This window comes from Carcharodon carcharias, chromosome 13, assembly GCF_017639515.1.
Source record: "Carcharodon carcharias isolate sCarCar2 chromosome 13, sCarCar2.pri, whole genome shotgun sequence".
Classification (NCBI taxonomy): domain Eukaryota; kingdom Metazoa; phylum Chordata; class Chondrichthyes; order Lamniformes; family Lamnidae; genus Carcharodon; species Carcharodon carcharias.
Window position 1 is genome coordinate 123,254,261 of NC_054479.1, and position 9,346 is coordinate 123,263,606.

General features: G+C 61.2%; 1 protein-coding gene across 1 annotated transcript in view; it reads left to right on the plus strand.

Annotated features, from left to right (window-relative positions):
* Positions 1 to 8,729, plus strand: part of LOC121286239 (outer dense fiber protein 3-like) — a 150,073-nt gene extending 141,344 nt beyond the window's left edge. The window contains exon 2 of the mRNA XM_041203265.1: positions 8,510 to 8,729. Coding sequence (XP_041059199.1) covers positions 8,510 to 8,721 — 212 coding nt within the window. The 3' untranslated portion in view covers positions 8,722 to 8,729. The remainder of the gene's footprint in view (positions 1 to 8,509) is intronic.
* The last annotated feature ends 617 nt before the right edge of the window (positions 8,730 to 9,346 follow it).

Below are 9,346 nucleotides of genomic sequence, written 5' to 3' on the forward strand. Positions count from 1 at the left end.
GTGTGTGGTGGGCGGGGAGTGTGAGTGTGGTTGTGTGGCGGGGGGGGTGTGTGTGTGTGTGGCGGGGGGAGAGTGTGTGTGTGTGGCGGCGGGGAGTGTGTGTGTGTGTGGCGGGGGAGTGTGTGTGAGTGTGTGTGGCGGGGGAGTGTGTGTGTGTGTGTGTGCGGGGGAGTGTGTGTGTGTGTGTGGCGGGGGGGAGGTGTGTGTGGTGTGTGGTGTGTGGGGCGGGGGGAGTGTGTGTGTGGTGTGGGGCGGGGGGAGTGGTGTGTGTGTGTGTGTGTGTGTGTGGGGGGGGGGGGAGTGTGTGTGTGTGTGTGTGTGTGGCGGGGAGTAGTGTGCGTACATGTGTGTGTGGCGGGGGTAGTGTGTGTGTGTGTGGCAGGGGTAGTGTGTGTGTGTGTGGTGCGGCGGGGAAGTGTGTGTGCGGCGGGGGGAGTGTGTGTGTGGCGGGGGGAGTGTGTGTGTGGTGTGTGGTGGCGGGGGAGTGTGTGTGTGTGTGTGGCGGGGGGAGTGTGTGTGTGGTGTGTGGGGCGGGGGAGTGTGTGTGTGTGTGGGGCGGGGGGAGTGTGTGTGTGTGGCGGGGGGAGTGTGTGTGTGTGTGTGTGTGGTGGGGGGAGTGTGTGTGTGTGTGTGTGTGTGGTGGGGGGGAGTGTGTGTGTGTGTGTGTGGTGGGGGGGAGTGTGTGTGTGTGTGTGTGGTGGGGGGGAGTGTGTGTGTGTGTGTGTGGTGGGGAGTGTGTGTGTGTGTGTGTGGTGGGGGGGAGTGTGTGTGTGTGTGTGTGGCGGGGGGAGTGTGTGTGTGTGTGGCGGGGGGGGAGAGTGTGTGTGTGTGTGTGGCGGGGAGGAGTTGGGGTGTGTGTGTGTGGCGGGGGAGTGTGTGTGTGTGGGTGTGTGGCGGGGGGAGTGTGTGTGTGTGTGTGTGTGGTGGGGGGAGTGTGTGTGTGTGTGGCGGAGGGAGTGTGTGTGTGTGGCGGGGGGAGTGTGTGTGTGTGTGTGTGTGGTGGGGGGAGTGTGTGTGTGTGTGTGTGTGTGTGGTGGGGGAGTGTGTGTGTGTGTGTGGCAGGGGGAGTGTGTGTGTGTGTGGCGGGGGGAGTGTGTGTGTGTGTGGCGGGGGGAGTGTGTGTGTGTGGCGGGGGGAGTGTGTGTGTGTGTGGCGGGGGGAGTGTGTGTGTGTGTGTGTGTGTGTGTGTGGCGGGGGAGTGTGTGTGTGTGGCGGGGAGAGTGTGTGTGTGTGTGTGGCGGGGAGAGTGTGTGTGTGTGTGTGGCGGGGAGAGTGTGTGTGTGTGTGTGGCGGGGCGAGTGTGTGTGTGTGTGTGGTGGGGGGAATGTGTGTGTGTGTGTGTGGTGGGGGGAATGTGTGTGTGTGTGTGTGTGTGGCGGGGGGAGTGTGTGTGTGTGTGTGTGTGTGTGTGGCGGGGGAGTGTGTGTGTGTGTGTGTGTGTGTGTGTGGCGGGGGGTGTGTGTGTGTGTGTGGCGGGGGTAGTGTGTGTGTGTGTGTGTGTGTGTGTGGCAGGGGTAGTGTGTGTGTGTGTGTGTGTGGCGGGGGGAGTCTGTGTGTGTGTGTGTGTGTGTGTGTGTGTGTGGCGGGGGGAGTCTGTGTGTGTGTGTGTGTGGCGGGGGGAGTGTGTGGTGTGTGTGTGTGTGTGGGCGGGGGGAGTGTGTGTGTGTGTGTGTGTGTGGGGCCGGGGGGAGTGTGTGTGTGTGTTGTGGCGGGGGGAGGTGTGTGTGGTGTGTGTGTGCTGTGTGTGTGTGTGTGAGTGTGGCGGGGGAGTGTGTGTGTGTATGTGTGTGTGTGGGCGGGGGGAGTGTGTGTGTGTGTGTGTGTGCGGCGGGGGGGAGTGTGTGTGTGTGCGGCGGGGGGGATTGTGTGTGTGTGCGTGTATGTGTGGCGGGGGAGTGTGTGTGTGTCTGTGTGGTGGGGGGGAGTGTGTGTGTGTGTGTGTGTGGTGGGGTGGAGTGTGTGTGTGTGTGTGTTGTGGCGGGGGGTGTGTGTGTGTGTGTGTGTGGCGGGGGGGTGTGTGTGTGTGTGTGTGGTGGGGGGGGGTGTGTGTGTGTGTGTGTGTTTGTGGCGGGGGGTGTGTGTGTGTGTGTGTCGTGTGTGTGGCGGGGGTGTGTGTGTGTGGTGTGGCGGGGGGAGTGTGTGTGTGTGTGTGGCGGGGGGCAGTGTGTGTGTGTGTGGTGGCGGGGGGTGTGTGTGTGTGTGGCGGGGGGAGTGTGTGTGTGTGTGTGTGTGGCGGGGGGTGTGTGTGTGTGTGTGTGTGGCGGGGGGGTGTGTGTGTGTGTGTGTGTGGCGGGGGGAGTGTGTGTGTGTGTGTGTGTGGCGGGGGGAGTGTGTGTGTGTGTGGTGGGGGGGAGTGTGTGTGTGGTGGGGGGGAGTGTGTGTGTGGTGGGGGGGAGTGTGTGTGTGTGTGTGTGGTGGGGGGTGTGTGTGTGTGTGTGTGTGGCGGGGGGAGTGTGTGTGTGTGTGTGGCGGGGGGAGTGTGTGTGTGTGGCGGGGGAGTGTGTGTGTGTGTGTCGGGGGGAGTGTGTGTGTGTGTGTGTGTGTGGCGGGGGGAGTGTGTGTGTGTGTGTGTGTGGTGGGGGGAGTGTGTGTGTGTGTGGGTGTGTGTGTGTGGCGGGGGAGTGTGTGTGTGTGTGGGCGGGGGGGGAGTGTGTGTGTGTGTGTGTGTGGGGGGGGGGGTGTGTGTGTGTGTGTGTGGCGGGGGAGTGTGTGTGGTGTGTGTGGCGGGGGGAGTGTGTGTGTGTGTGGCGGGGGGTGTGTGTGTGTGTGGCGGGGGGAGTGTGTGTGTGTGTGGGCGGGGGAGTGTGTGTGTGTGTGGCGGGGGGAGTGTGTGTGTGTGTGTGGCGGGGGAGTGTGTGTGTGTGTGGCGGGGGGAGTGTGGTGTGTGTGTGTGTGGGGGGGGGAGTGTGTGAGTGTGTGTGGCGGGGGGAGTGTGTGTGTGTGTGTGTGTGGCGGGGGAGTGTGTGTGTGTGGCGGGGGAGTGTGTGTGTGTGGCGGGTGGAGTGTGTGTGGTGTGTGTGGCGGGGGGAAGTGTGTGTGTGTGGCGGGGGGAAGAGTGTGTGTGTGGAGGGGGCGGGGAAAGTGTGTGTGTGTGTGTGAGTGGCGGGGGCAGTGTGTGTGTGTGTGGCGGGGGGAGTGTAGTGTGTGTGTGTGTGGCGGGGGGGAGTGTGTGTGTGTGTGTGGCGGGGGGAGTGTGTGTGTGTGTGTGGCGGGGGGAGTGTGTGTGTGTGTGTGGCGGGCGGAGTGTGTGTGTGTGTGTGGCGGGGGGAGTGTGAGTGTGTGTGTGGCGGGGGGAGTGTGTGTGTGTGTGTGGCGGGGGGGAGTGTGTGTGGTGTGTGGGCCGGGAGTGTGTGTGTGTGTGTGGCGGGGGGAGTGTGTGTGTGTGTGTGTGTGTGTGTGTGTGTGTGTGGCGGGGGGAGTGTGTGTGTGTATGTGTGTGTGTGGCGGGGGGAGTGTGTGTGTGTGTGTGTGTGTGTGGCGGGGGGAGTGTGTGTGTGTGTGTGTGTGTGTGGCGGGGGGAGTGTGTGTGTGTGGCGGGGGGAGTGTGTGTGTGTGTGTGTGGCGGGGGGGGGTCTGTGTGTGTGTGTGTGTGTGTGTGTGTGGCGGGCGGGGTGTGTGTGTGTGTGTGTGTGGCGGGGGGGGTGTGTGTGTGTGTGTGTGGCGGGGGGGGTGTGTGTGTGTGTGTGTGGTGGGGGGGGGTGTGTGTGTGTGTGTGTTTTTGTGGCGGGGGGAGTGTGTGTTTGTGTGTGTGTGTGTGTGGCGGGGGTGTGTGTGTGTGTGGGTGTGGCGGGGGGAGTGTGTGTGTGTGTGTGGCGGGGGGAGTGTGTGTGTGTGTGTGTGGCGGGGGGGTGTGTGTGTGTGTGTGTGGCGGGGGGAGTGTGTGTGTGTGTGTGTGGCGGGGGGGAGTGTGTGTGTGTGTGTGTGGCGGGGGGAGTGTGTGTGTGTGTGTGGGGGGGGGTAGTGTGTGTGTGTGTGTGTGTGTGGCGGGGGGAGTGTGTGTGTGTGTGTGTGGCGGGGGGAGTGTGTGTGTGTGTGTGTGTGTGGCGGGGGTAGTGTGTGTGTGTGTGGCAGGGGTAGTGTGTGTGTGTGTGGCGGGGGGAGTGTGTGTGTGTGTGTGTGGCGGGGGGAGTGTGTGTGTGTGTGTGTGGCGGGGGAGTGTGTGTGTGTGTGGCGGGGGAGTGTGTGTGTCTGTGGCGGGGGGAGTGTGTGTGTGTGTGTGTGTGGTGGGGGGAGTGTGTGTGTGTGTGTGTGGCGGGGGGAGTGTGTGTGTGTGTGTGTGGCGGGGGGGAGTGTGTGTGTGTGTGTGGCGGGGGAGTGTGTGTGTGTGTGGCGGGGGGAGTGTGTGTCTTTGTGTGGCGGGGGGAGTGTGTGTGTGTGTGTGGCGGGGGGAGTGTGTGTGTGTGTGGCGGGGGGAGTGTGTGTGTGTGTGTGTGGGGCGGGGGGAGTGTGTGTGTGTGTGTGGGGCGGGGGAGTGTGTGTGTGTGTGTGTGTGTGGTGGGGGGAGTGTGTGTGTGTGTGTGTGTGTGGCGGGGAAAGTGTGTGTGTGTGTGTGTGGCGGGGAGAGTGTGTGTGTGTGTGTGTGTGGCGGGGGGAGTGTGTGTGTGTGTGGCGGGGGGAGTGTGTGTGTGTGTGGGGCGGGGGGAGTTTGTGTGTGTGTGTGTGGCGGGGGGAGTGTGTGTGTGTGTGTGTGTGGCGGGGGGAGTGTGTGTGTATGTGTGTGGCGGGGGGAGTGTGTGTATGTGTGCGGCGGGGGGAGTGTGTGTGTGTGTGCGGCGGGGGGAGTGTGTGTGTGGCGGGGGGAGTGTGTGTGTGTGTGTGGCGGGGGGAGTGTGTGTGTGTGTGTGGCGGGGGGAGTGTGTGTGTGTGTGTGTGGGGCGGGGGGAGTGTGTGTGTGTGGGGCGGGGGGAGTGTGTGTGTGTGTGGCGGGGGGAGTGTGTGTGTGTGTGTGTGTGGCGGGGGGAGTGTGTGTGTGTGTGTGTGTGTGTGGCGGGGGGGAGTGTGTGTGTGTGTGTGGTGGGGGGAGTGTGTGTGTGTGTGTGTGGCGGGGGGAGTGTGTGTGTGTGTGGCGGGGGGAGTGTGTGTGTGTGTGTGTGGCAGGGGGAGTGTGTGTGTGTGTGTGGCGGGGGGAGTGTGTGTGTGTGTGTGGCGGGGGGAGTGTGTGTGTGTGTGTGTGGCGGGGGGAGTGTGTGTGTGTGTGTGGGGCGGGGGGAGTGTGTGTGTGTGTGTGTGTGTGGCGGGGGGAGTGTGTGTGTGTGTGTGTGGCGGGGGGAGTGTGTGTGTGTGTGTGTGTGGCGGGGGTAGTGTGTGTGTGGCAGGGGTAGTGTGTGTGTGTGTGTGGCGGGGGGAGTGTGTGTGTGTGTGTGTGGCGGGGGGAGTGTGTGTGTGTGTGTGTGGCGGGGGGAGTGTGTGTGTGTGTGTGTGGCGGGGGAGTGTGTGTGTGTGTGGCGGGGGGAGTGTGTGTGTGTGTGTGTGTGTGGTGGGGGGAGTGTGTGTGTGTGTGTGTGGCGGGGGGAGTGTGTGTGTGTGTGTGGCGGGGGGAGTGTGTGTGTGTGTGTGGCGGGGGGAGTGTGTGTGTGTGTGGCGGGGGGAGTGTGTGTGTTTGTGTGGCGGGGGGAGTGTTTGTGTGTGTGTGGCGGGGGGAGTGTGTGTGTGTGTGGCGGGGGGAGTGTGTGTGTGTGTGTGTGTGGGGCGGGGGGAGTGTGTGTGTGTGTGTGGGGCGGGGGGAGTGTGTGTGTGTGTGTGTGTGTGTGTCGCGGGGGGAGTGTGTGTGTGTGTGTGTGTGTGGCGGGGGAGTGTGTGTGTGTGTGTGTGGCGGGGGGAGTGTGTGTGTGTGTGTGTGTGGCGGGGGGAGTGTGTGTGTGTGTGTGTGTGTGTGGCGGGGGGAGTGTGTGTGTGTGGCGGGGGGAGTTTGTGTGTGTGTGTGTGGCGGGGGGAGTGTGTGTGTGTGTGTGTGTGGCGGGGGAGTGTGTGTGTGTGTGTGCGGCGGGGGGCAGTGTGTGTTTGTGCGGCGGGGGGGACTGTGCGTGTGTGTGTGGCGGGGGTAATGTGTGTGTGTGTGGCGGGGGGAGTGTGTGTGTGTGTGTGTGGCGGGGGGAGTGTGTGTGTGTGTGTGGCGGGGGGAGTGTGTGTGTGTGTGTGTGGTGCGGGGGGAGTGTGTGTGTGTGGGGCGGGGGGGAGTGTGTGTGTGTGGCGGGGGGAGTGTGTGTGTGTGTGTGTGTGTGGCGGGGGGAGTGTGTGTGTGTGTGTGTGTGTGGCGGGGGGGAGTGTGTGTGTGTGTGTGGTGGGGGGGAGTGTGTGTGTGTGTGTGTGGCGGGGGGGAGTGTGTGTGTGTGTGGCGGGGGAGTGTGTGTGTGTGTGTGGCAGGGGGAGTGTGTGTGTGTGTGTGGCGGGGGGAGTGTGTATGTGTGTGTGTGGCGGGGGGAGTGTGTGTGTGTGTGTGTGGCGGGGGGAGTGTGTGTGTGTGTGTGTGGCGGGGAGAGTGTGTGTGTGTGTGGCGGGGGGAGTGTGTGTGTGTGTGTGGCGGGGGGAGTGTGTGTGTGTGTGTGTGTGTGGTGGGGGGAGTGTGTGTGTGTGTGTGTGGCGGGGGGAGTGTGTGTGTGTGTGTGGCGGGGGGGAGTGTGTGTGTGTGTGTGGCGGGGGGAGTGTGTGTGTGTGTGGCGGGGGGAGTGTGTGTGTGTGTGTGGCGGGGGGAGTGTTTGTGTGTGTGTGGCGGGGGGAGTGTGTGTGTGTGTGGCGGGGGGAGTGTGTGTGTGTGTGTGTGTGGGGCGGGGGGAGTGTGTGTGTGTGTGTGGGGCGGGGGAGTGTGTGTGTGTGTGTGTGTGTGTGTGTGGTGGGGGGAGTGTGTGTGTGTGTGTGTGTGTGGCGGGGAAAGTGTGTGTGTGTGTGTGTGGCGGGGAGAGTGTGTGTGTGTGTGTGTGTGGCGGGGGGAGTGTGTGTGTGTGTGTGTGTGTGTGGCGGGGGGAGTGTGTGTGTGTGTGGGGCGGGGGGAGTTTGTGTGTGTGTGTGTGGCGGGGGGAGTGTGTGTGTGTGTGTGTGGCGGGGGGAGTGTGTGTGTATGTGTGTGGCGGGGGGAGTGTGTGTATGTGTGCGGCGGGGGGAGTGTGTGTGTGTGTGCGGCGGGGGGAGTGTGTGTGTGGCGGGGGGAGTGTGTGTGTGTGTGTGTGGCGGGGGGAGTGTGTGTGTGTGTGTGGCGGGGGGAGTGTGTGTGTGTGTGTGTGGGGCGGGGGGAGTGTGTGTGTGTGGGGCGGGGGGAGTGTGTGTGTGTGGCGGGGGGAGTGTGTGTGTGTGTGTGTGTGTGGCGGGGGGAGTGTGTGTGTGTGTGTGTGTGTGGCGGGGGGGAGTGTGTGTGTGTGTGTGGTGGGGGGAGTGTGTGTGTGTGTGTGTGGCGGGGGGAGTGTGTGTGTGTGTGGCGGGGGAGTGTGTGTGTGTGTGTGGCAGGGGGAGTGTGTGTGTGTGTGTGGCGGGGGGAGTGTGTATGTGTGTGTGTGGCGGGGGGAGTGTGTATGTGTGTGTGTGGCGGGGGGAGTGTGTGTGTGTGTGTGTGGCGGGGAGAGTGTGTGTGTGTGTGGCGGGGGGAGTGTGTGTGTGTGTGTGGCGGGGGGAGTGTGTGTGTGTGTGTGGCGGGGGGAGTGTGTGTGTGTGGGGCGGGGGGAGTGTGTGTGTGTGTGGGGTGGGGGGAGTGTTTGTGTGTGTGTGGTGGTGGCAAGAGTGTGTTGGGGGGGCTGTGGGTGGGGGGAAGAGAATGTTGGGGGGAAGAGTGTTGGACGGAATTGGGGGTGTGGGCTGGGTGTGTGTGTGGGGCGCAGTGTGTGTGTGTTTGGTGGGGGGCAGCGAGTGTGTGTGTGTGGGGTCGATGGAGTGTTTGTGTAGGGGGGCAGAGTTTGGGTGTGGTGTGGGTGTGGAGGGGTGTGTGGGGGGGCGATGGAGTGTGTGTGTGTGGGGTCGATGGAGTGTGTGTGTAGGGGGGCAGAGTTTGGGTGTGGTGTGGGTGTGGAGGGGTGTGTGGGTGCGGCGGGGGGGGGGGGGGCGGTGATAGTGTGGGGCGGGTGGTAGTTTGTGGCAGGCCGCAGCATTGTTAAAATTACTGGTGCTCTGCAACCCATAACGCCCAGAGTATCATTCGTGAAGAGCCCAGGAAGATCTGATAGCAGTAGGAATGTTATAGTTTGTCACTGTTTACATATATTTTGACATTTCCTTTGGGCTAGAGGGATGCAAACGATGAAACAAAGGCAAGATAAGAAATAGGAGTAGGAGTAGGCCATACGGCCTATCGAGCCTGCTCCACCATTCAATACTATCATGGCTGATCTTGGGCTCCAACTCCATTTTTCCGCCTGTACCCCCCACATCCCTTAATTCCCTGAGAGACCAAAAATCTGTCTATCCCAGTTTTAAACATATTCAACGATGGAGCATCCACAGCCCTCTAAGGTAGTGAATTCCAAAAATTCACCTCTTGCAAAGCTGCTCCAAAGCTCCTGACATTTCCTGCTTTATCTTTTTCCAGGTTTTTGGGATCATGATGCAACAAGGAACAGGGCACCTGCTTATTCCATGGCCAAGCGTCATCCAGGGCTGAAAGATAGTGGCACACCTGCTCCAAGAACACTGCCAGAAAAGATGACTCACCATGGAAAGGACAGCGCCCCTGCCTGGACAATGGCCCATAGGGTCAAGGACCTTGACCCTAGTAGAACTCCAGGACCAGGTCAGTGCTGATTGGCCAAGGTATGGGCAATGTGACACATAAGGAGAAATGGGTGAATTAGCAAACTGTCTGTTGTATCACTACTCAGATTCTGGCCTCCTGCACATCCCCAATTTCTCTTGCCAAACCTTTGGTGGCCAAAACTTCAGCTAGGCCCTAAGCATTGACTTACCTCCCTAAACTTCTCTACCTCTTCCTCCTCCTTTGCAATGCTCCTTAAAACCCCAATCGCTGTATATTCCTGTCCTAATATCTCCCTATGTGTCAGGAGTGGAATTTTGGTTGATAATAGCTGCTGTGAAGTGACTTGAGACAATTTACCACATGAAAGGAGTTAGTTAAATGCAAATTGCCATAGTCTGTAGTACCATGCTCTTGATTTGAATTTGCAGGACTGTGGCTGCTTTGGGTTGTCTGGTAATTCACTGGTGTAAGCAAAAAAACTTGTGTCTTACTTTAATGCAGCTTGTAGCAATCCTCACTGAGAAGTTCAAGCCATGCTCCTGGACTTCAGCACTCAAACTATGGTGACGTTCAGTGTAATGACAAAATGCTATGTTATTGATAAAATAACGTTTGATTTTTCAGATAAAATATTGAACTCAGGGCCCCTTCTGCATGCTCACAAGGCATTGT